Source organism: Lepisosteus platostomus, chromosome 19 (assembly GCF_059453375.1).
Source record: "Lepisosteus platostomus isolate fLepPlt1 chromosome 19, fLepPlt1.hap1, whole genome shotgun sequence".
NCBI classification, from domain to species: domain Eukaryota; kingdom Metazoa; phylum Chordata; class Actinopteri; order Semionotiformes; family Lepisosteidae; genus Lepisosteus; species Lepisosteus platostomus.
The window spans coordinates 14,267,228-14,293,542 of NC_142629.1; the positions used below are offsets into that span (position 1 = coordinate 14,267,228).

At 43.7% G+C, this 26,315-nt stretch overlaps 1 protein-coding gene across 2 annotated transcripts in view; it reads left to right on the forward strand.

Moving 5' to 3' along the window:
• Positions 1 to 26,315, forward strand: part of ntn2 (netrin 2) — an 88,817-nt gene that overhangs the window by 54,069 nt on the left and 8,433 nt on the right. For both annotated transcript variants that reach the window (XM_088612500.1, XM_088612499.1), the window contains exons 4-6: positions 11,441 to 11,590; positions 16,867 to 16,920; positions 26,145 to 26,219. In XM_088612500.1, the coding sequence (XP_088468626.1) occupies positions 11,441 to 11,590; positions 16,867 to 16,920; positions 26,145 to 26,219 (279 nt within the window). The remainder of the gene's footprint in view (positions 1 to 11,440; positions 11,591 to 16,866; positions 16,921 to 26,144; positions 26,220 to 26,315) is intronic.

Consider the following 26,315-nt stretch of genomic DNA (forward strand, 5'->3'; position numbering starts at 1 on the left):
GACAAACAACCCGATGAGAACCAGGAATGAAATTTTACTTTATTTTTCAGAAATAAACCTCGCCTTTCTCCTGTAAATTGCCACCTCCGCCCCCTCAAAACTAGTGTTTTTTTTAAACTGGCTGTTCTTTTTACGGGACTTCACGGTTAATATGATTTCTGGGATTATAAAGGTGAATCCCTTGAGTGTTTGTTTACTTTATTGGTCAAAAAGTCTCGACAAAGCCTGAGCTATTTTTGGGCTCTAGGCTCCTTGACTTTACATCTGGGCCCAGTCACGGGCCTGTTAACATTTTTACTTTTTAACAACCCCAAGCACGCCTCAGGGGTCCTCATCAACTATCTGGACTTTTAGGTGGTACAAAGGCCTTTTCTTTTGGACAAAAGTTTTAAAAAATAGTTTTCTGGCTTAATAAGGCAGTGCTTGTGCATGTGCCTAACCTGAGACCTGTTACAAACGCACTTGTCCTGCATTTGAACTAAAAGCAAATTTTGAAATGCATGTCATTGCTTGATTTTTTTTTTTAATGTATTGTGGTCTACCTGCACAGGATTAAGTTAGGTCAAAACATCTAAATTGCAGTATCTTGACAGTGTGAGTATGCTTGGCGTTCCTTAGACTCAGTACTTTGGATGGTTTCCTGGTGATTGGAAGGGTGCTTTCTTTGTAAAACCTTTTTCATTTGCCTGCGTATTGAACCACACCTGTTCTAAAGCAGGGATAACCATGACCTGCTCCTCCAGGGCAACAGTGTTCTTAATTATCTCATTACACTAGTTAATGACTGAATTAGCCACAATTTCCATCCTTCACCACTGCTGTCCTGTGTGGAATACCATACAAAACAGCCTACAGGACCTCAGCCAGCAAGAGAGCAAGAACGCTTATACCCACACAAGATGCTTCTTGTAAATCTAGACTCTACAAACATCCTTGTGGCAACACACATGCATGTATTTAACCAGTGTGCATCTGGAGCTTAAATCCATCAAGCTGAGATATTTTAACGTGTGCTTCCCACCCCCCACCCCCCCACCTCCCGTATCATCACCAACCAACAACAATAATTATCTAACTATTATTTTTGTTCCTGACTGTAATGGCAACTGGATTTGAAAGATGGCTCTCTGGAGCGACGCCTACCCCATCTGCAGCGAAGCAGGCTTGAAAAGCCATTAACATTCAAAGCCACTTTTAAGTGCTTTTTAACGGAGTGGAGCCCGCCCCATAAAACTTCAAACAGTCACGGTGTCGGAGAGGTGGTATAAAACACGATAGGGCTGCTGTCCTGCTATTCTTTGAGCAGGACAAATAAAACATTGTGATAGGAGTGCGCTGTGGGCATTTAAAACAGCTACAGCGTGTTTCCTGTTGGATAGGAGCCCTGAGTGACGCTCAGCACTGCAGAGCTCTAGTGGTCTGTAAAACTGTCTTTGCTTAGGGGCCATGCAAATAGTTCCATAATCAAAAACTGTTGGTTCTTGACCGCTGCATACAAGAACTAATCAACTAATCACTACTGATTAAGATGCCCAAATTGCCCAGTTTGATTGTATAATCATTCGGTGTACCGTGTGTCTTGAATGTAGCTGTACTGCAAGTGCTATGTCACCAGAAAGGATCCAGGCTTTTATTGTATGAGCCTAGTAGAAAGGTACACAGAAATATCATGGAAGAAGGAAACGCCACTTTTGTGCCGGCTCCAGTTGATTAAAATCAGTAACACTCAATAGCCTCACCAGGAGCACTTACGGAACATAACTAAAATGATTATCTTGATTGAGCTGTGTTAATTTCGTGATCTGTGTGGCTAACTATATCTTATCTTAACCCACATAAGATAATGATACATAATACTTTGACAGACTGTATATTCAGCTGATCATACATAGAGTATACCATCTCCCTCCTCATGGATGCAGTACAAATTGGGTAGAAATCCACGCTAAACATAATGGTTCTCTTTTACACAATGGTTTCTCTTCTGATAGCATGAGCTCCTCAATCCCCTCTTCACATTGCTTATTGGTTCAATGAAGGGCACAGAAAGCTTGTAATATTAATAACACCTAAAACTGCTATTTACAGCAATGCAGAGCTGTTGTGGGAGTGTGGAACAAGCTACACAGCCATGTTGTTGAAGCCAATACCCTGTTCTCTTTGAAGAAACACCTGGGTGAGAGCCTTGAATCAATTAACTCCTGAAAGGGCCAAATGGCCTTGTTGCGTTTGTGTAATTTCTTATGATCTTCTTATAAGTCGCTGTTGCACAGATAGCTGAGAGAGCCCAGACTAAGTAGCACCTATCCTACCAGCCAGTTATACGGCAAGCATCAGTGTTACCCTTTGGATTTGTTGAAATGAGCCCATATTGACTGAAGCTCGGTCTTATCAGATGCTCCTTTTGGCAAATTGACCAGGACTAACCAGGCTTCTGGCAGGATGAAAGTGGGGAAGACCGAAGACATGTTCTCAGATCTGAGTTGAAGGGGTAGGTGGGAGATGAGAAAAGTTTGTCTCTGAGGGTTTCTTGCCTCAATTCTAGGAACTGAGAAAAAGCTACTCTTTTCGTGCCGAGAGATTGTGAGCGTGGAAAAACAGACATGCTTTGTCAGTAGCTCTTGCATGTTCCTGTGTGCATAGCTTTTTGGGGTTTTTTTTAACCTCCCATATTATAAATCATGCTGGCCTTCACCACTCTGTAAAAAATTGAAAAACGCATGTTGGGAAGCCCAGCCAAGCATAGTAGGGCTCCAGGTTTTTGTGAGGTAATTTGGTGAGAAAAACCCCTGTGACTCTGTGTCTCAGAGTAACTGTTTATGTCTCAGAAGCATTTCCTCACATGAACTGAATAAAATTAATAATTTCCTTACACTTATATAGCGCTTTTCTGGGCACTCCACTCAAAGCGCTTTACAGGTAATGGAGACTCCCTTCCACCACCACCAATGTGCAGCCCCACCTGGATGATGCGACGGCAGCCATAGTGCCCCACACCAGTTATCAGTGGGGAGGAGAGCAGAGTAATGAAGCCAATTCATAGATGGGGATTATTAGGAGGCCATGATTAGTAAAGGCCAATGGGAAATTTGAACAGGGCGCCGGGGTTACACCCCTACTCTTTTCGAGAACCACCCTGGGATTTTTAATGACCACAGAGAGTGAGGACCTCAGAATTATGTCTCATCCGAAGGACGGTGCCTGTTTACAGTATAGTGTCTCTGTCACTATACTGAGGCATTAGGACCCACACGGACTGTGGGGTGAGCGCCCCCTACTGGCCCCATTAATACCACTCCCAGCAGCAACCTTAGTTTTTCCCAGGTCTCCCATCCAGCTGAGCTTCAGTGGGTTGCCAGCTGTTAGTTGCAGGGTGATATAGCTGTTGGCTAAAAACTGAAGAAAGGACTGTGCAAGAGTCGCCACCGTAATCTCTCAAGAACATAAGAATGTAAAGGTTTTAATTTTGCCCATCTAGCCAGTTTGGTAGATAGTAGCTAATTAATCCAGGGATCTTATCCAGCTGTATCTTGAAAGGCACCAGGGTATCTGCTTCATAGGTAGAAACTACGAAGAAACTAGGTGAAACTAGGTAGCTTTTTCCAGACCCAATGATGCTTTTCACTCTCCGCCTTCTTTGACTTCTTGCATTGACCTGTAAATATATGAAGCTGTCCCATTTGGTTCCTGTCCCTCAGAGAAGATGGAATCTTTTCAGTGACTGCCGTGATGGGTTATTTAGGAGAACCAAGGGCTCATGTTTCTGGTACGGAAGTGAACGTGATGGAAACTGGCTGTCACTATTGGGGTATTGGTACAATGGTATCAATCCAGTAAAGTAAGTCATTATACCGTTTACATAAACTTCTGGGGGCGGCACGGTGGCTTGCCAGTTAGCTTTTGGCTCCTGAATTCAATTCTCCACACAGATTTTCTCCAAGTGCTCTGGTTTCCTCCCACTGTCGAAATACATGCCATCCAGGTTAACTGGCGTCTTTGTCTTGCCCCTGTGTGTGTGTCCTACGATGGACTGGCATCCCATCCAGGGTGTAGCAGCCCTGTCTTGCTCTCTGTCCAGCCAGGCTAAGTTCTGGCTCACTATGATCGTCTATGGATACTTTTATCCACACACACTCTCACAGGGGCTCATCGGCGCTGTTTCCCAGAAGCCAATTAACCTACCAGTCTTTGGGAGGAAACCAGTGCTGCTCTTTTTTAATCCACCCATCCATCTATTTTGAGTGTCCCTCAGAGATGAAGCTTTGCTACAGCTGTCTTTTCGAAGATACATTTTTTGCTACCTTTCCAGATGCAATATTTTCCATCCATCCATCAATCCATTTTCAAACTGTTTCGTCCGATTGAGGGTCACAGAGAAGCAGGAGCCTATCCCAGCAAGCAACGGGCTCAAGGCAGCATACACCCTGTACAGGACACCAGGGGTCGTTTCATAGGAGTGAAAATGATTTCTTGTAGTGCTGTGAAAAAAGTGACTTGGAATAAAAAAAAACACCTTTTCTGGTACTTTATCAGGATGGATCTTTCTTTTAACAAGCAGGAACCCTGCTTCTATCTTTTATGATGAAATTGTGGGTGACTGAAAATATCTGTGGCAGTAATTGCCAGGGTTTTAAACTTGTTTTGTTAAATCCCCATGTTTCCTTACCAATAGTTTCAGGGAAAAATGTTTCATTGGCAGCACCTCAGTGTGGGAAGTGAGGTCTTATATTGTAGGTGCTCTATGGCTTCTATGAGCGCATTTATTATGTTGTCTTGGACGTTTTGGTTTGTTAGGCATGTGAAATTAAGGTACTGCCACCGAAAAGCCTGGAAAATGTCAGAATAGGCACATTTTTAAAGGTCTAATTTGTCATTGAAAAAGTTAGTTGAAATGATGACGTAGAATGGTTGGTACACCATTATCCAGTCCACTGGGGATTACTAACAGAATTTTCTGTGCCAAGAAATTTCAGACAGGGGCGGTACAGTGATATGGCTAGTTCAGTTCTGCACCTGCAATCTGCATGGAGTTTGTGTGTACTCCCCATGTAGAGAAATGGGCTTCTGGAAAAACTGGCCCTGGTGTGAGTGTGTGTGTGACAGTGTTTGTGTCCGTGTGTGTACCCCATGATGGACTGGCGTCCCGTCCAGAGTGTAGCCTGCCTTGGGCCAATTGCTTACTGGGATAGGGTCCATCTCGCCCGCAGCCCTGAACTGGATGAAGGTAAGAAAATAGATACAGGAGGTGGAAGAAACTCCCACAGAAATACCAGAATTTTTCCTTTTTAAGTTAGATTTAAAATAAATGGATCTGCCAACATGACTAATTTATGAAGTAAATGATTGAAGATTATATGGAAGCCGAGCTCAACACGTGACTGGTCAAGTATTCTGATCAATTTTGCGTGAGGGGACACAGAGCAAGCTGGATTGTTACTCTTCTCCAGCCTCTAACTCTACCAATAGGAAAGTGGACTGCTGAATGCACCAGGTTTCAGAAATAAAATAGAACTTCAAAGGAAATGATCTGAATTCCAGCGCCTTATTCCTAACTGCTAGTTTAATGCCGGTGATTGAGTGTTGTGCCTTTCATGTGGAGGAAATCTTTAATTGCAGTCAAATGCCAATCCTGTATGGTAAAACAATTATACAGCATTTTCACCTGCTTTTGTATATTAAAAAGCATTTATAAATCCAATTAATAATATAGTCTTATTTCATGCATAATGATGTAAGGGCAATTCTTTAAGATGGGTATTCTAACATACTGTGTGCGTTTACAGAGAAGGAGAGAGACATATACACACATATCTGATATTATTAAAACAGGCTTATACCATTGTGAAGTACATATTTTTTGTTCGGGTGGAGCCCAGTATTTGCACAGAAACAATAGAACAGGACCTCTCTCTAAAAAAACTAAAACACGAGCCTGGACAGGTTCCGTAGGTAAGGAAGAAGGATTTATGATAAATATCAAATGACAGGAAGTTTTTAATGCTGTAATTCCATTTTAGGATTTGATGGCAGCACATAAAATACTCCGACTCTGTGTTTATGTCTGTGTCAGATCCTCTGAGTGAAAGGACAATATTATATTACTCTGTCAGCCAGATCATTCTTGGAATTCTGCTAAATCAGTTTAAATACAACTGCTTCTTTAACTAGCCTTGATTTTATTTTAGTTTTCAGTGCTGTGGAGTCTGTACCGCTGAATGAGATAATAGTGTACATGTAATATTCAATTATATTGACTTGTGTCACTGAACAGGGTCGTGGTACTTTTATGGAATTTTATTTCAGCAGAGAAGAACGGAGAATACTCTAAACAGAGATGGATTGTTACCTACATGCCTCAATTCCTATGACAAAACAGTGTTACCCAAATGATCTTCAGTCTTTTTTCCCCCCAATCATGGCACAGTGGCAGTAGCATCAAAAGAAGTTGATCAGTGCTCTGAAAGTGAAAATGTGGGGAGGGGGTTGATTTTGAGGCTAGGCACATTTATTATGTCAAGAATTTGCTGATATTAATAAATTGAAGAAACAAAACAGAAGCTGCAACATTTCCATTCAGTATTCCTGTGATCCGTGTTGTCTGCAGTGTTTCAGAGTTTAAACAGTTCTGAATACCCTTATATACAAAGCAGACACTGTACTGTTGTTGTGTTTCATTACAGTAGGATGGCTTTGTGTCCAGTGAGATTTAGTGAAATAGTACATGCAATAATTTTGCCTTCCACCCTTCTGACAAAGGTGTAAAATTTCCACCCTTTTCTCAGAAGCGCCACTGTTTGTCTCGATTGATCCTTAAACCCAACAGACATCTTCTGGTGAGAGAGCTCATCTGCTGTGTCAGTGGAGTACTGATTTATGGAGAACAGTGTTGATGACTGCCATTGGTCAGTCAGGATACCTTAGCAGTCCCTGACCTTGAAATGTCTTCAGCATTAACAAAGTCCATGAAGGCTGAATTTGGCAAAAAGACATTGAAATTGAGGTGGAAACAGAGAGAACTCCCAATGCTAAGTCTGTACCTCAATATCAAAACCCACAAATATCAAAACCCACAAAGCTGGCTTGCTGTTGAAACTGTGAGTCAATAAGCAGCTTTCGTTTTTTGGATAGAAATACATGTTTGATTTGTGAATTTGGGCCATATATTTTTAAACCTTTGTTAGAGGAAACTCATGTGAATGGAGCAGTTCTTAATGAAATCTTGTTGAGGGGAACGAAAAGTCTGGTGGTAATCTTGTCTTTAATCAAGAAATGTAAAAGAGTTACATCATCTCAACACAGACTTCTGTTTTGGATTTTTTTCTGGACTGGTTGGAGACGGTTTGGCCTTGAGCAGACTTTGAAACCAGACCGTACTTTTCTGCAGCATCACTGAACACAATTAATCTCGGGAAAATGTGTGAGTTTATTTAAGCCAGACCGATGGAATTGTTTGGTTTCCTGGCTTCTCGTTCTGCCAGTGAAGAGCTGATTAGGGGAATTATGTGTCTAACGGGGGTGGTGGGAGAGTCCGTGCGAGAACGAGTTAAAAGAAAATCAAGAGCAACTTCCAAAACAAAAAGGTTACATTTCACAAACAGTGCCTGCAGTACCTGCTAATTTCCTTCAGTTTAGTAAACAGTTCTTAAAACTGGCCTGTCTGAAAGTGTGAGCTGTGAAAAAGTGAGTTTCAAGCCCTTCTTCGCCTGGTGTTGAACAACAAAGCAGCGACTTCAGATGGAGAGTTTAGGGGCCAAATCAGCTGCAATTTGTTACCGTATCTGCAGGCGTGAAGGGAAAAGAGGAGGAATGCCGAGCATTCTCAGATAGGCTCCCTCAGCACCTGGCCGTGGGAATTAGCCAGCCACAGCAGGGAAAGCCTTATGAGGCTGGGTGCAAGATGGAGCAGTCACGGCCATCTTGACAGGATGAACTTTGACCCCACACTGTGCCCAATGACGGGCGCCTGAGGGGCCGGCGATCCCCACGGGGAAGGGGAACAGACGGACAAGTAGACCTCAAAGCTTCTCGTTGGGCTGCAGGAACGCAGGGGAGATTTAGTGGAACCAGCATCAAACAACAGAGGTTACAGAAAGTGAAAGAGCACAGGTGCACGCTCGCAAACTTCCGCCTCATTCCGCGGTTCGGTGCCTTTAACAGGTGTTTAAGGCCATTGGAAATCGAGCCAAGGAACCCTTTGAATTGGCAGACGCGTATTCCACAACATGTTCCTTAGCGCACAGTTCTAGGGTTTGCCCGACAGTATAATTTTGCCTGTTTTCACTAGGAACGTTAATTATACCTCTGCTGCTGCAATCCGCTCGCTTTGTTTGTTTTTCGCGATATTTTGAATGCAACGGAATCATTATTTGCTAAATTAATTTCCAAGGAGAAAAACTATGCTGCTTCCCTCAGCCAGATGTTGTTTATCGAAAGGAACCGCTCAGATCCAGATCTGATCATAAAAACAACAACTTACAAATAGGGCCAGTTTTGATCCTATCTCTTAGCAATCTCATACTGTTGTTCCATTTGTGTAATTTGTTGTATAAATCCTGCTACAGGCTGAATGTATTTTAAGAAATGTCTACGACTAGATTTTACATTTTAATTGCACAAGCGTGCCTCCTAGATAAATCAGTTGGCAGTGGTCTGTTTCAGTTCAGTTTTGCACCTCATGCTGTGTGAAACTGTGCTGAAAATGTGTCATTAGGTAACAGCGGTTGGAGATCCAAACTCCTAACCCATCATTTGTGACATGTATTATGTGACCCCTGCCCCTTGTGGCTTTTCTATTTTGCAAGCGGAGAAATGACCACAACATGCACATAAACCAAATAAAACAATTCCTCATCCGATGCAATTTCTAAAACATTTCCCACTGTTAAAGGAAACATTTTACAGTTGTGAGAGATTAAGACTCTTGAAAAGGAAATACTTGTGTGCCAGTCTGAAGAGTGGACTGGGTAAAGTTTTATGACGTTTAGTTATGAAGAAAAAAGCTAATTAGCTGGAAAACACCACATTAAAAAGATAAAATACAGTGCCTCTACGTAAAAGACCTAAATTACTTGTTAACACTGTCCCAGAGACAACATAAGAACAATTGCAAATGAGAGGAAGTCATCTAGCCCATTTGGTAGTTTAAGTAATTAACAATATATGTAAATAATTAATTGATCCGAGGATCTCATCCAGTCGTTTCTTGAAAGAAGCCAAGCTGTTTCCTTCAGTGGCTGAGGCTAAGCGGCTTGTGGCAGACTCAGTTTTCAATGCACCAGAGCCTTGAAAATAACAATATAGTGATCTGAAAGTGGTTGTACTAGGAAGTAGGGAATGAAGTGTTTCAGCACGTGGATGAGTGCAAGCACGCAGGGGACATGTATTCTCCTTTAGAGGTTATAAAGAGATGATTGAGCTGATAAAGGACAGTGCCAGCATTTTAATATATCGCAATGCTCATTATTACTGGCTGAGTGTTTTATATTTTCACAATGGGGTGTGTTGGTATTGGCTACAAGCAGGCTATTAGACTAATTGGAAGAAATGAAAATGTGTGTACGTCCCAGGCATTGCTTATTAATTCAGACAAGCACAGCACCCTTGGAGAGCGAAAGGTGTTACTTGTACCTACACTGGCAATAATGAAGTCCAGAGGCCATGACTTATTGAGAAAGGATTGCAAAGAAAAAAAAACCTGTTTGCTGAGGGTAAATTAAGACCCTGTAGTAAACGTACAGGAACACAAGGACAAAAATGTGAAGAATCTCCCAGTTCTTTTGCTTTTAATTAACCCCTTTTACTTTTGTTCAAGTTTGGAATGTTTAGTCTCGTTTTTGTACCCATATTGTGAGCAGGAGTCTCCAAGAATAGAGGCTGTCTTCTGTTGTTATGTATTGGGCCAGAGCTCCCTTTGTCCTTATAATCATATAGAAGATGAGGATGAATAATTACAGCCAGGAGGATGGTGCTCAACTCAGGTGATCTCCGTCTTTCCTTTGCTGATTATTATTCAACACATTTTGCTTTCCATTCCTGTCATTTTCCTCTTCTGTAACATTATAATTACATGACCGAGCAGCTGCAGCTAGTGTTCCTATGAAAAGAACACTAAAACAAGACTATTTTGGGAATTGCAGGATGAAAACTCCTATGTAAAGTAATATTTTCTGGATGGTCTGATCATCTGGTTGTCTTATTTTGAGTAAAACTGCTTTGACAGAGATGTTAAACAAAAGTAGTATCAAGTATGTTTTATTGAGTACAATGTAACGGGAGTCTGCAGCTGATAAAAGTTACATATTTGCATGGTGTCTTAATCGTATGCTTGTAATCTGAGGACATTGCATGCTTGTATTTCTCTGCTACAAAAGAGAAAGGGTGATGTTTAATGTTAACTGTAGGACCTCTTGGACATGTCTTGAGGGATTGCAGGTGCAGCATTTAAAATGTGAGTAATTTCAAACATGATAAAACGCAAGGGGCAGCACATTGACACAGTGGTTTGTATTGCTGTACTGTGACACCCGGGCCCTGAGTTCAATTCCTGGGCTGCTGTCTGTGTGGAGTTTGCATGTTCTCCCCATATTCACTTGGGGTTAACTCCGGGTGCTCTGGTTTCCTCCCACAGTCCTGAGACATGCTGGTGGGTTAATTGGTGAGCGTGTGTCTAAGCTTGTGTCTGTGTGCGCTACGATGGACTGGTGCCCACCCAGGGTGTGTCCTGCCGTGTACTCATTGCTTGCTTAGTTGGGTCCCAGCTCCCCCTCGACCCTGACTTGGATAAATCAATTAGAAGATGGATAGGTAGACACTGTTTTAGATGACATGGTTAACATATCATCACCACTTAGATAACATGTTTTACATGCAAGGAAAGTGGTTATCCCTCCGCAGGGAATTGAGTACTTGGTAGTTTTTTTCTTCCAGGGCAGATTAAAGGGATCTTAGTTTTCCATGCTTCACAAACACATTTAAAAGGGATATAGTAAAGCAATCCACCTCCTGCGCAGATGCTCCTCTCCACCAGGGCCGGATTTTGGTGTTCGTAGGCCCTGGGCACTTGCAAAAAGAGGGGTAAACGCCAATTGAATGACGTTGATTGACATGAGGCACTTTAAACTCTTCTCATGCTAAACCACATGACTGATGGAGGGAGTCGAGCGACCATCACTTCGATCCTTCTAGTTTCTAGAAGAGCCGCTAGATAGTGTGTGATTATTGATTTGGAGCACCTAGAGTCGATCGCAAGCCTGTTTGGTTTCAGCTCGTTTTTTATTAGTCACTAGTGTTTCCCTCCTTCGTAGGCCCTAAAAATACCGTAGGCCTTGGGCGCTGTGCCTACAGTGCCTCATGGGAAAATCCGGCACTGCCCTTTCACTGGTCTGCTTGTCAAGGCAGAAGGACCTGATGCCTTTCCTCTGTTCCTGTCTCTCCCTTGCAGCCTGTGACTGCCACCCAGTGGGCGCCGCCGGCAAGACCTGCAACCAGACGACGGGGCAGTGCCCGTGCAAGGATGGGGTGACGGGCATCACCTGCAACCGCTGTGCCAAGGGCTACCAGCAAAGCCGCTCCCCGGTAGCTCCTTGCATCAGTAAGTCTCAATCCTCTCTTTACTGGAGAACAGGAGGAGGTCTTCACCGTGAGGCGCACCTGTTGTTACTCTGCCGTTCAGAGCTCGGTCTTCTGTAACCAGCACACATGAAAATGGGGATTGGACTCAAGTGTTCCAAATCCCAAAAGGCGTTGTCCCAGCCAACCCAAAGGACTAGAAATTCACCAGTGAAATGAGGACAAAAGGCAGTTCAATTGCTGGGGCATTTAGAACAGAAAACCAGAGACGGGTCAGTACGCAAAGAGTGGTTGGGGTCTGGAACGCACTGCCAGGCTGTGTTATTGATCCTGACTCTATGGGATCCTTCTGGAGATTCCTTGAAGTGATTATTGGGCCAATAGGTTCTTCAGATATCAAACACGGAGAAAGAGACAGACTTTATGGCCTCCTCTCATTTGTGACATGTCAATATGCAATTATTAAAGCAAAATATTTTTGCACACTTGTATCACTCCTTTCTGTTTTGGTTTGTCCAGACTGTCTGATTTCTACATTGCAAGAAAGTCCTCCATCTTCATATCGGCCCTCATTTCATCTGTGTGTATTTTTTCTTGAGAAAGATTCAGGTGACTGCTTTGATTTCCATCAAACGTTGGAACTAATCCAGAGCTAGCAGGACAAGTGACAGCTGCAGTAGTGTCCCAGCTCACAGACGTAATTTGGATGTTTGCCGCTGTGCTTGTGCAGCCAGTCAGGTGGAGTGAAGTGGGGATCAGCAGGAAATATACTGGAGTGTGTGAGCAAGATGCTGAGCTGGAGGTACTGGAGGTACTTGAGGTTGGGCCTGTGGGCAGTAAAGTAATCTGGTTTTACAGGCTTCCAGCACATCAGAGCCTGAAAGTGCTTTTTCGTGGTCCTCTAAGACACCTGCTAATCCTGAGGACGTTTGTCATGTACGTTCCAGTAGCACCGCTGTCACTAGGACATGTGGCATAGTCAGTGATAGCGGCAACATTAAACCAAAAGATAAAACTAGATGAATAGATTAGTGCATCTTGTTTTGTCCTTTGTTTGCGTGCCTCGCCAGACAAAGGCTTTCAGTGTCGTTTACAAGCGATCCATTGCTGGTACAGTAGATCAACCCGAGCAGTACCAGGGATTGAAAAGACGTCTCGCCCGCGGGAGGAACCAGAAGGGAGCTTTGCGATGAAGCCCCCCCTTTGCTCATGGGTGCGGGCGGGAAGGGGTACAGGCATTCCCCCCTCCTCCATCCTCTCCAGGGGAGAGGCCTCACCTGTCTCGCCAAATTACGACTTAAGCTGAAAATCGTGCGTAAAAACTATTAAGAGGATAAAGGGGGTGATCTGAAATTAGAAATGACAGCAGGAAAATAGGCGATATAAATGTCTCCTTTAGCTTGCAGGAGGAGAAGAAAACTGGAATTGGCTTGCCCTGATAGATGTAAGTCAGTCTTTTCAGGGGTGTCACTTTCATGTTGTCTGCCTGTTCCCTCAGGGCGCAGTAGCTCTCCGCTATCGTGTGCGGAAGTTTTACAGCCCTTTACTACTGCACAGCGGCAGCGTTCCTGACGGAAAGACACTGCAGTCCCTGCTCTTTCCCAGCTGGGATGTTTCGTCCAGCTCTTCTTGGACTGGAGAGTGCGGGTTCTTAGGGGGACTCTGGAAGTATGTGCTTATCCGTGAGGCTGCAGGACAGGAGGCAGAACTTTGCCCAAAGAGTTGTGGGAGTGTGGAGCGCACAGCTGGGTTTGGAGGGGCTGAGAGGAGGCAGTGCACAACCCCTGGCAGAGAAACTGAGAGAGGCTTACTTGCGGGACTGTGCCACTCAGCGCTGCTTCGCTGAACTGGGAGCAGTTGGCAGAAGTGAACTGCCGCGACATCGGCCACTCATTGTGTGGTTTATATAATAATGAACTTAATTTTTCTATAGCGCCTTTAAAAGTGGCTTCTCACAGCACTTTAGAGAACAACAAAAAAAAAAATACACATTGAGAGGAGATGGTAGAAGGGCGTATGGAAAACAGCAGCAAAAGCAAAGGGGCATGGAGAACCAGTTCAATAAAAGGCCTTTTTAAAAAAAAAGAAGGTTTGGAGTCTGTATTTGAAAGAGCTCAGGGAAGGTGCCTCTCTGATATCTTGAAGGATCGAGTTCCAGAGCTCTGGGGTGCGGTAGGAGAAAGCCCTGTCACAGAGCAGACAGGAGACCAGAATTAGAAGAGTGAAGACTACTAGGTGGGGAGTAGGACAATAGTAGCCCAGAGAGGTACAATGGTGCCGCGCTATGCAGAGCCTTATAGGTGAGCATGAGAATTTTGAAGTCGACACAAAACCTGACAGGAAGCCAGTGCAGGGACTCCAGGATAGGAGTGATGTGATCATTAGCACTAGACCTGGTCAGGATTCTGGCTGCCGAATTGTGTGGTTTCCACCAGCCTGCCCAGCTTATTCTCAAGGGAGTGAACATCTTGCAGAAAGAATGAATGTACTGGCAAATAAACCACAGAGGTGTTTTTGTTGAGGGCTTTGTCACCAGGTGCCTGCTAGGAGCTCTCATTTCCAGCAAATGAGGTGCAGAGAGGGGCCAGAAAAAAACCCAGTGTAAGGTAGAAAAGAGCACAGCATTTAGCTTTTGGAGTTGTTTTAACCATCTGGCCTGCTGTGCAAACAAGACTGAAGGCACACCTCGTAACACAGGAAGATTGCTGGCATGTTTTGAAAGTCCCATGTTTAATTTGGGGAGGTAGATACACAGCAATTTCCAAGAACTGCACACTCTCTTGAATCAAATACAATACAGATGCGGGGAATTTGGAGAACTCCATGTTCAATAACAACTGCTTTTGGAAGAACCAAGCAGGGCGTGTTTCAGATGACTGTGGACTGTCTGCAGATCACAGTAGGTCACAGTGGAGCTCTGGAAAATCATATTTGTGTGACATTTGTACCTGTGCTATATGTTTTTGCTGTGTTTCAGAAGATGCCAGTGGAATGTTTTGGAAAACTGAGGCTGTAACTCCTGTTAAGGGAGTTATGTTAAAGTTATTCATAATGGCAGCATTATAATCTCGGGTGTAAAAATTCTTACTTCCTGCCTAATGTTACAGCTGTATCACTTTTTGTTCAGATTTTCACACATTTCAGCAGGATCCCTGGTGCAATACAGACCTGATATCTCCAAAGAGGTGATAGGTGATGCATTTCTGCAATTTAACAACGATTGCTTTTTACAAATTTGTTCTCTGCTGTTAAAAATGGGCTAAAACCCCCAATATCCCTTTGGTCATTGTCTTGACTATTCATTCCTGTATGTTACTGTACTTTCTTTTGGTTTCTTGATAATTCCCTTCTTCTAAATTTTTTTTTTTGTATGACTCCCACTCTCGAGAGCTGTTTCTCACCTGACCCTTTTTTGGTTTTCCTGCATTCATATTTACATTGTTTTCACCTCCCCAAACAATCCTGGCATGTTGTCAGTTTCCCTCTGAGCCAAATTTGGATCGACTAATGTTAGCTGAAAAATTACACTTAATCCCATAATTAATAGGAGGAATGTGTGGACTTCTAGGTCTGGTCTGCCTGCAATGTGTTACACGGTGTGTCAGCCGTGTGTGCGTGGAGTGCGCCACTTGTTCTGTGTTGTAGGGTGGAGTTCACAAGGGTGGTGGTGGTATCTGTGGAAATCCCCTTTTTCGTGTGTTGGTCTGCCCCATACCAGGACAGTGAGTTTACCAAGTGAAGACATCTTAACCCCTCCAGTTCCTTTGTGTGGAAGAATTGGAGAGAATCATTGTCGAGAATAGTATGTGGAGCATTGGTTCTGGTTCTGGACCACTAACTGTAAGGTTGTGGGTTCAAATCCCAGGTGAGACATTGCTATTGCTATTGTACCCTTGAACAAGGTAATTTACCTAAATCGTTGCAGTAAGATATCCAGCTGTGCAAATATAATTTGCTTTGGCTAAAAGTGTGAACTAAATTAGTAATTAGTTTTCTGTGTAAAGAGTACAATATTAGATAGTCTTTGGGAAAAATGAAGGTAAGACACCCATTGCAGCTTTTATGAGCTGCAGGCTCTTGTAAATTGAACTAATGAAATAGAAAAGCAAACATTTTCCATATTATTTTAACTCCCTGTGTCTGTCAGTGCAGATTTACTCAGAATACGGTAACGAGCATGAAATATTCAGCAACCAGCACTGGCAAACGCACAACAGCCTGCAGCCCAGGGTAAAGCATAACATCGTCGAGACTGCAGGGCCATGGGAGTCATATTTCCAAGGCTGATTTTGTAAATAATTTTGAGAGATGATTGAGTATAACAATATATATTACCTTAATGGTGGACGGCCTGCAGCTCACAGGCCACATGCAGTCCATGGAGACATAAATTACGGTTACCAGGCCCCTCTCAATACAAACCCAGTTTTACTAAGGCTCGAGGTATATTACCCAGAAGACATAAATTAAAGACTCTTGCACTTTTGCTTTTTGTTGTTACGGTAGGTTTGTTGTGGTCCTTGAGGTTGAGTGAGGGTCAAAGTGGTGACCGACCTGTCTTTTCATGTTAAGACCAAAACACGCAAGAAAGGTTACAAATTAGAGCAGGATATTGGGCCCATATAGCCTGTCTGTAGCTCGTTGATCCCAAGACCTCATCTGGAAAGAAACCAGGATATCAGCTTCAATAACATGGCTGGGGAGCTTTTCTCAATACTTTTCTCCACCCTCTGGGTAAAGCAGCATCTCAGTTTCAAATGCACTTCCAAGTAGTTTCCACTTGCGTACTCTGGTTCCACTGTTCACACTGAAGAAGACTGCTCAGTGCCTTTGAAGTCTTTACTTGTATTTGGTCCCCTCATAATCTTCTCCATCTCAAGAAAGGTTGAGTTCTTTCAGCCCGTTGGTGAAGGACCTTCCCTCAAGCCCTGGCATGTATCTGGTTTCTCCTCGCTGGGCTGATTTGCAGACTGTTTCATCACGTGGGCAGGACAGTTGTACACAATACTCGGAAGAGAGGCCCGTTTGAATTCTACGCTTGTCCAGCATTGCAGCAAAAAGAAACAAAACATTGACCGAGCATTTCGTGCAGCGTCCTCAGAAAATCTGCAGGATTCTGCGTTTTGGCCTTAAGCTTGCATCTCAAAATTCCAACGGCACGTGCATGTTGGTGGTGGTGGTGGTGGAGGAGGAGGAGGGTGTTTAGTGTTCTGTGTTGTCACTGAAGTTTCAAAAGCCTCGGCCGTGTCCTGTCGTGACTTTGTGTGCTGATGATTCTCTCCTGCTCTTCATTCACAGAGATCCCGGTAGTGAACCCCACTGCAGTGATCAGCAGCACAGAGGAACCCGCAGGTCAGTGCTTTCAGACTCCTGGCTGATGTCTCCATTACAGGCAGATCACTGAATGTCCTCCTTCTTACAAAACCCTTGAACTTTCATTGCATTACCAAGCTTCTTGTGACGCGATTAGCCATCATGTTTCTCCCTCTGCCTAGCGGTGGCTTAATTTTTCATGCATGTGGTACAGTACCTTCCCACGATGAGCACAATGTCCAAGTCCTTCATGACGCCCGTTAACATTGGGGCATAGTTAAGAAAAAGTGCAAGGGTAAAATACTTCAGGGAATGCGATTTCTTTGAATTCATTGAAAGCAGACACAGTTTACATTAGGGCTTGAAAAACCCTGAATCCAAAGAGCTGCAGGAAGCTTACAGGGCGAATGGCAGTTCTGCTAGCGCCATTGTTTTATTGTAGAAACAAATTGTGCACAGAAAATGTTCACCAATGTGTAACATGTTGGCACAAGTTTTCACAGAGCCATTCTTAAAGCCATTGCTTTATTGCTTCAATCCATTTCTGTATCACTGAGCTAGCTGATCTGTCACCAGGACAATTGCTCTTTCTGTGCCCCATTGATCTATTACTGAGTTATTAATGAAGCAGGTCTAGGGCCATTACAATGTGTGTTGATATTTTTCTTTCTGACAGCTTCATCCCCATTATGTGAAACTGGTCAATACTTACTGAGACCGCATACCTGTCAGTGCAAAACTGTTGCAGTGCAGAATGTTGATTTACAATGGGGATCCTTCATATGAAAGTCTGTGTTGAAGATTCACTGCTATGCCTTCACACTGCAGCTGTAATAAAGGGTCTGTGCTGAAAGAGCTGTATTAGGAAGGATAAATAAAGGTGAAGGAGAGGTCACCTCCTTTCTGTACATAAAAATTGAGTTATTATCAACATGGCTCAGCAGTTTCTTCACTATTTTGGAAGAAGACTATGGCATTATCCAGTTGCATTTGTGATCAAACACTTATTTGTTAATTTATTTATAAATTATTGCAATCGATATGATGCAATCAGGAACTGCCTCTTCTTCCTCACCTCACATGCGGAGTTAGTGATATGGCATTGCTCCTGTTTGGTCACAGAAGAAAGACAGAGCCAGTAATGTTTACTCCATTGAAGAATATTACAGTAACTGCAATGTAAAAAACACAGCAGCTATATCGCTCTGCAGCTCACAACTGGCAGCTCACTGGAGCTCAGCAGGTATGAGCCTGGTCAGAACCTGTAGGGGAGAGCTGCTGGAAAAGGTGTTAGTGGGACCAGTAGGGGGTGCTCCCCCTGTGGTCTGCGTGGGTCCTAATACCCCAGTATAGTGATGGGGACACTATACTGTAAAAAGTTACCTTCCTTTGTATGACACATAAAACCAAGGTCTTGACTCTCCATGATCATTAAAAATCCCGGGACGTTTCTTAAAGAGTAGGGGTATTATTGGGTATTATCCCGTTGTCCTGGTGAAATTTGTCCCTGGCCTTTACCAATCATGGCCTCCTAATAATCCCCATCTGTGAACTGGCTTCATCCCTCTGTTCTCCTCCCCACTGAGAGCTGGTGTGTGGTGAGTGTACTGGCGCACTGTGGTTTCTGTTGCATCATCCAGGGGAGTTCCCATTACCTGTACAGCGCTTTGAGTGGAGTGTACAGAAAAGCGCTATAGAAGAGAAATGAATTATTATTATCTGTACTTTTTTGGGATCCCTATGGTTCTCACCATCTCTCTTTCAAAATATAAGCCTAAAAGGAGAAGACATTAGCATCATCTGTACCGTCTTCATAGTTTGCTTCCTTAAATTCACAATTCACAATCATTTTATTTCTTCTTAAATTATTTTCTGTCATGACAGCACATTGCTGCCTATGAACAGCTACAGGAGAGAACAGTAATTTCATTGGAGTTCCACAATGCTCTGAGAGCCCCCTCAGTAACTCTTGCACACTGCAGCCTGTGCAGCAATAATACAGTCCCTCAGCCTTGTTCATCTTGCTCAGTCATGCAGCGTATTATCCAGAATGGTAGTTGCTTGCAAGTGTAACATGTTCAAATAAAACCCTAAGGCTCACATTAAATCTAAATGTCAGTCCACCTTCCAAACTGCAAATTATAAATGCCAGAATTTATTGCAGCTTATTGCTTGCTAATGTTGTCTTGCTTCTATCCAGTGGAAATCTGTCCTCAATTACTGGTTTTGCAATTTGGTTGGGTGGGGTCACTGCTTTAATTAGTCGGGGCTTTTTTAACAAGTTATAACAGAAGAGAGAGTCTTAACAGAAGCCTCACAAGAGGGCCTGAAAGGAGCAAAAAAATAAATAACAAAGTTGCAGACAGTAGGAAAGATAAAAGGCTAAAACTCATCATCAAACAACAGAGAAAAATGTCGCTTTCCCACTAAAATGCTTAAGAATAAGTAGTGATTGCAGCAGAACAGAGGATCGGGTCTGCTTACAGTAACTTGTTCACCGTGTTACAGATAAAATTACCTGGAATCAGTTCAGAGAACAGCGGGTATATACATTTATGGGCTCAAGGGAATGTACAGGCTGATGGAACTTAACCTTTTTAGTCTTTAACTAAATTGGGACTTTATACAAGTATTCAGGCTCATCAAAGGCACTGACGAAGTCAAACCAGTGGCTTCAGAATAAACAGTGAGACATGAAACGGAGGACGCAAGTGGAAACTCTGTGGAAGAGCAATTCAGACAGAGCAGGAGCCACTTCATTATCAAAAGTGTCTCAGGTGTCTGGAACCAGCTACCCACGAACGCTGTTGAAGAGGATAACCCCGGCTTCTTTCAAAGAATGGCTGGATGAGATTCTTGGATCATTTAGCCACTAACTAAATGAGCTAGATGGGTCAAATATGCTCCTATGTTGCTCGAGACACAGCAGGTCTAGAAACTTAGGCGGTTCATTGGAGTTTTTGTGATTGCTTGCAGACTGGGTTTGAGGGCAGGAAGGTGGATTGCAGAGGTTTGAACAGCAGCCAAGAAACCCCTGGTCTCCTTGTAGGGGATATAATTAGGGCACTGCGAGTCTGACTTCCTTGGGAATCGTCTGGCTCATACAGTTACCTGCCACAGTCTTTATTTTAAACACAGGAGCTCACGGAGCTCTCCAGACTTTCAGTGGTAAATGCTACTTACTCACTCAAAATGTATTACTTTTTTTTTTGCTTACAGGTACAACACATTCTGTTTTACTCACTATACTTATTACTTATTGGTCTGGATAACTTAAACTGACAAGGTCATCGTAAGGGAAAAGTCAGATTGAAATCATTTTAGCTCCTAGCAGTAAGGACTTAGTGAAGGAGCAGGGCTGAGGTGACGTGTATGTGTGTTGGGGTACCATTTGCCCCAGTCGCTGATTTAAGAAAAAAAAACAGTAACCAGAGCTCTTGAAGCAATTGTGGCTGTTTACACTTCTGATCAATGGACAGTTCATTGGGCTTTCCAGGTAATTGCCTGTTTGGTAAATGATGGCAAGCAGCCAGCAGGCACACCACTGGACAGCCACTGAGGTTGGGTCCTGGCTCACAGGCTCCCTCTTCTGAGATTTTACAGATTTAGACCACAGAACATTTCCGTTACAGAATGCAGGCCAAAATAAAGGTTGAAATGGACCCTATGCGGGAGTCAGTGGCGATGTACAAACAGGATCAGGGAAAGCGAGGCGTACTTAACCAATTCGTAGAACGAGGAATCGTAGTCTTGGACGAGGCCGGGGGTTCGGAAGATAAGCAGCAATCAGGTGGTGTCTAGGAGAAGAACTACAGTAGGAGCTCCACTGGTAAACCCAATACTGAGCACCGTGGTGATGGTAAAGAGCCCTCAAGTATTGTGGGAACTCAGAGGTGTGGTGACGACCGAGACGTGTGATTGGATGATTTTTTTATTGTGTCGGCGTTTGCGGGAATTGGACGGGGCTGGTCTCTGATTATGTGTGGCCATGACAATTTCGACATGACCTTCAGTCACACAGTGCCTCAAAATGGGGCAGATCTGTGTAGCTGGTTTTAAGATTGTAATTGTACTTTTTGAACACATGACAAGGCAACCCCTCCCGTCAATGTTTGCAGTCCATTATCAGGCAGTTTGGAGAGAGACGACAGCAGCGAATGAGTACAAGAGCAGTCCTGGGACTTGTGATCATAATTTTAATAAAGCCTTCCCCTGCCACAGCACTAGTGAACTATCCATTGATAATTTGTACTCTTACTTCACTAAGCAGAATAGAAAGCAGGATCGAGACCATTGAAACTCCTGTTTCAGCATCAGCTGTCAGTGTCAAACCCGTATTTGCTCATCAGCTGCCCTAGGAGATGGGTGTTGTCAGGCCTGTCACGTGTTGCTGAGCTGCTGTTTGAAACATTCACAGTGGAGCTGAAGAGCCATTAAGAGGGATAGATGCAACTGTGACATACGCAGTACTACAGATGAATGGCCAGCTTGGATCATTGATCTGCAGAAAGTAGATGATCCCACAGGCGCTTGGACAGTTTTGTAAGCTATAGTTGGACCCCTACCAGAAACCATTTACTCAATCCCAACCCCCCACCCCCACCAACACACACCTCATTAACCCATCTGTGAACTGAGAAGGGGCACATGTAGAAAGAAACATTAATTGACCTGGATCTCCAGCCTCGTTCATTTCCTCCGAAAAAGCTTTGCCCCTCCTTCCAGTCCCTCAGTGTAAGTCTTGAGGCCGTACAGACAGCCTTTCCATCATTGCTCTTAATTTTACCCGTTACATCACACTCATTTTTTTGGTTTCTAGACATTAACCACTTGCCTTTTCCAGTCACTCTGCACTAACGGTTTTTGTAAACCCAATTTTACTAATGCTAGAGAGATTTTCACAGCACTTTACCCGTAAGACATACTTAAATAAATGAAGGACGCTTGTGGTTTTGCAATGTTTTCTTGTTGCTGGAGGTTTGTTGTGGCCCTTGAGGTTGCATGAGGGCTGCAGATGTGATCCTTCTGTCTGTTTAGGTTGCCCAGCACTGCAGTAAAAGGAATGAAGCGGTGACCAGACTTTCTGAGCTTTGTGTGTAGGTTTGCATCTCCCCATTTCCATGACGGCAAGTGTGTGAGCCCCAGCAGTGAGCCCCACGACAGTCACAGCAGATTTCAAGACTCCTAACCACTTGGTTTTCCTGTCGCTCGTCGCTAAACGTCTTGCCCATAACCTCCCACCCGTCTCGCCCTCCTGGCCATCCCCCCTGCCATCACAGAATCCCAGAACACCACGTTGCCTCGTCAACCCTCAACCCACAAGGCCCTGGAGTTCCAGATGCCACCTCTGTAAACACTAGGCCACGCTGCAGGAGTATCACAGAGGCTGTGCAGGAACACGCAGTCCGGGCAAGCGATTCTGCGTTCGGTGTAGAATTCGCCACCCCCCACCCTCACCAGCCTTCATCGTCTCTGTGCCTGGCTGACAATCAAGGTCTTCCCTTTCTATTTTTCTAGCAGGTCCTCAGGGTGCTACTCCGGGTCTTGTGCCGAAGTGGCGTTCAAGCTGCCCTCACAGATTTATTGAAAGCTGCACGGAGGCTGTTGCAAAGCAGCTGGTCCAGTCACTCTCTGGTTACCACTAATAAAACTACAGCTCTCTGATATGCAGCCAAGTCCCCCTGACATTTTTATAGATTTTCTTCCCCCTTTTTTTTTTGCTTTCAGAAATCAACACTTAAATGAGTAATACCGTTAGACTGCACGCGACGAGAAAATGTATATAGATTTTTTTGTACCTGTGGAAAAAAAATAAAAAAAGGAGGAAACCTTACTCCTGCTGGCTGCTGCTTTTATGCCATTGTATTGGAAAGTGAAAATACCTCTTTCCCTACCCAGTTTTGTACAATTTCATTCGAAGCAGGAATCTGTTGCTCATTCTTGCAGTTTTCATCGTGAAATTAATTAGCATTTCCCATTTGAGATTTGAATAAGGCCTAAAAGTTTTTTTTTTAATGAATCATGGTGTAATGTGTTGATTCTTTCAGTAACTCCAGTGATGTGTTGCTTTGCTGGCAGCACTCCCACATTCCAAACACATTTGTTCTTAAACATCTTTAATACTAATATTAAATTCGAATTGAATAATTTATTGGCTTTTATGCAGTTGTCCGGACAGATGCTGTGAGAAATCGATGTTCTTGCGTCTGGGGGAGATCAAAATGAACTCAGGCCTGCTCCGTCAGGAACGTGCACTTACAGAATTTCCATTTAAGATCATTATTTATCTAATCTGGCTTTCTTACAGAATCACCACATCTCCTGTACACTGGGTCTACCAGTGCGTAGAAGTTGAGCTTAATCAGCAGAGCTTGATTCCTCTCTCCCCAGTGAATAACAGGCTTGTCCTATCTGTTGTCAGGAATTGAGGCCCCAGGTCCTTTCTGTGCGGCAGATTCATCAGAGCTCTGGAGCGCAGAGCAGCTGTACTTTCTGGGCCCAATGGAGGAAGAAAAGCAGAACTCCTTCCATGTAATATTCCATAAGCCCTTTTCCCCATGCGATGCAGCGCACAGCATTAAAATGTGATTTGTTGAAGGCTATTTTTCACCCTTGCGCCACAGCCAAACCTAACATTTCCTCCGCCCCCCCCTCACCTCAGCAGAGACCTACACAACTGGCAAAAGAAAGCAGGTGCTTATCCGGGCAGACAGCGCATGTGGGGGCTGAGTGACCCTCCCTACCCCCAATTGCCCCCCCCCCCACACACACACACACACACACACACACACACACACACACACACCACAACCTCTGCTTAGCTTTTCTTTACCAGGACGGCAGCCATGTCATAATATAAAATATTGCTGAGTCCTCAGGAAATACATTAAAAATAACATGCTTTCTTGGGTTCCTCGGCCATATTTGGTCTTTAGGAAGACCATTGAAGAGCTACTGAAAAACATAGACTGTGGTTGCTTTAAACCTCTTTCCAGAGACTGGTGTGAGGTCCGCACGACTGCTAGCACCAACTAGAGGAGTGTTGCTTCTCTCAACGCTACTAGACTTCAGGAGTCGCTGTGTTCTGGAAAGCTGAGAATGACCTGGCCAACCCATCTCAGCCTCATGCTTCGCGAATTTCAGTCGGCTAGCGACAGCACCCGGATTTGAACCCGGGACTCCCACATCCCAGAGCTCAACCTGCACTCAAGCAAGTGCCTTTACTGGTGCATTTATTCAGTAGCTCAGCATGTGGTTTTTTAGATGAAGGTAAACCACACCCCTGAAATTGCAGGTCGAAGGGCATGTTTTTTAATGACGTCCAGGGTAAACGCAAGAGCTGTTTTCCTTGTTGGGGAACATGAACTGATGTAGAGTTAGCATGGGGGGTAAATACGGGAAGTTTATTACCATGGCTCAAAAGCTTGACATGAATTCATTTAAATCATGTATCATTCAGCTAAGCTTGCATTCATTTAAGTTCATTCTTCTTCTTTTCTGACTTTAAAAGCGAATGGCTGTGTAATTCTATTTGATAAATAAAGAGACCGAACCCCGGCTGGCTGGTAGTGATGTGTAGAGCCGATGTTAAGGAGTGCATATGATAGCAGGGAAAGCAAAACGTTATCCAATGGCTGTTACTGAAGAGTTGCCCAGAACCCAGAGCTAGTGTTCCTTTCAGAACGCCAGCCCTGGCAATGGGCACCAGTTCTGGCAGGCTCAGAGAACTCCTACATACACTGTTTGAAGTACACGGAGCAAGAAAAGACTGGTGTCTTAGCTCGGTGTTTTATTTAGAAGGAGTGCCAAACAATGTTGTTTCAATTTGGAGTGCTTTGTTTTGTTTTTTTTATTCTCGATTTATATAAGTGCAGGTATGGATAGATCTTATCCCTGGAGGTCATATTCCAAATGACTCAGTTTGTTAAAAGGATTGGCTCCTTTCCTCTCTGTGATGATGTTTTTGATGTCTTTGTTAAATGCTTCGTCACCCCCGGTAAGCCCGCGCCCCGGAGAGATGACCTGTTGAGTTGAAATGCTTCAGGGAGGGAGAAGGCTGAACAACACAACAATATTAAAATTAAAACCCCAAAGGTTTTTGCAGGGATGTCACGAGTGAGAGCTCAAACAAACATTTGGAAAAAAAACACACACAAGCTCCATGACTGTTGTTATCATACTACACTAATACCTCTTTGTCTGGGGGATTTCATTTCTGAACACATAAATCTTTCGTGACTGTTGCAGATTAAAACATCGAATGAATGTGCCAATGCAAAGACACAGTTCTCACAATTTCAGGTGTTGATTCTGATGTGAGGAAAAAAATATCACATTGAGTCAATTGTTTGCTGAGCGTCTAATGAAACTTTTGTTTGATTTAATGAGTACTTGAGCGTTTTGACATACTCAGACAACTCTCTTGTGAAAGCTCTGCATCCCTGGAGCAAGGAACATTATTGTGCTTGCAATGAGAGTATTTGGATTGCAGTGCCTTGGCTCACAACAGTACACCATCGAGTATTCAGTGCAACCACCTTTTGATGTCCTTGTTGGATTGTAGGTGTAGAAGATGGACTCTGGCGATGTTTGCGTCAGTCTGGTTGTCGATGGCAACATCTTCCCCACGGTCCTATTTACTGTATATGTGCGCTAAATACCATCACCATTTTTCACCAGAATAGACCAGACCTTCATTACGAAGCCTGACTGTTATTTATCCTAATTTAAAAGAAAATCAGAAACCGGTGAAGGACTGTCAGTGGGAACGTTTTACCCAATTTGCAACCACAGCGTGATAGGCCAGACTGAGAGAAACGTGGATCCATATCTCCTGTAATTAGGGTGGAGAGTTCCATAGCGAAGTCAAAAAGCTGACAGAATCTGACGGGTTTATCTTGTTGTTGTTAAACTTAGGAGTCTCACCACTGATTTGATCGTCTGCTAATGAAGCTGTCAAAGTTGTTCCTTCCTGTCTTCCAGTCTGCGAGTAGTAACTGGTTGTAGTAACTGTTCCGGATCTCAGACACTAGTGGGTCTACGAGAGGTACCAGCGTTTCGTGTAGCACAGTTCTGTGGGCCAACGTTGTGTTTTGTTGTGTGTTTTACAGTGAATGTATGAAGCAATTTTAACTATAGGGCTAAAAAATGTAACTTTTCATGTTGTGGAAACCTGGTTCCTGCCAGATGAGGTCCCATACCCCTGGCAAAGTTTTCAAGGAAATCGATTGACTTAAACACTTTCTTGGTCTGCTTGTCCACAGATTGCGAATCATACTGCAAACCAGTGAAAGGAAACCTGAAGATCAATATGAAAAAATACTGCAAGAAGGACTATGGTGAGAGAACGACAACCTTGAGAACGTGTGTTTTGTACTAGGTTCCAAAAGCAGCAACTTTATGCACAAATAGTCCCATTGGGTAGACCTTGCAAA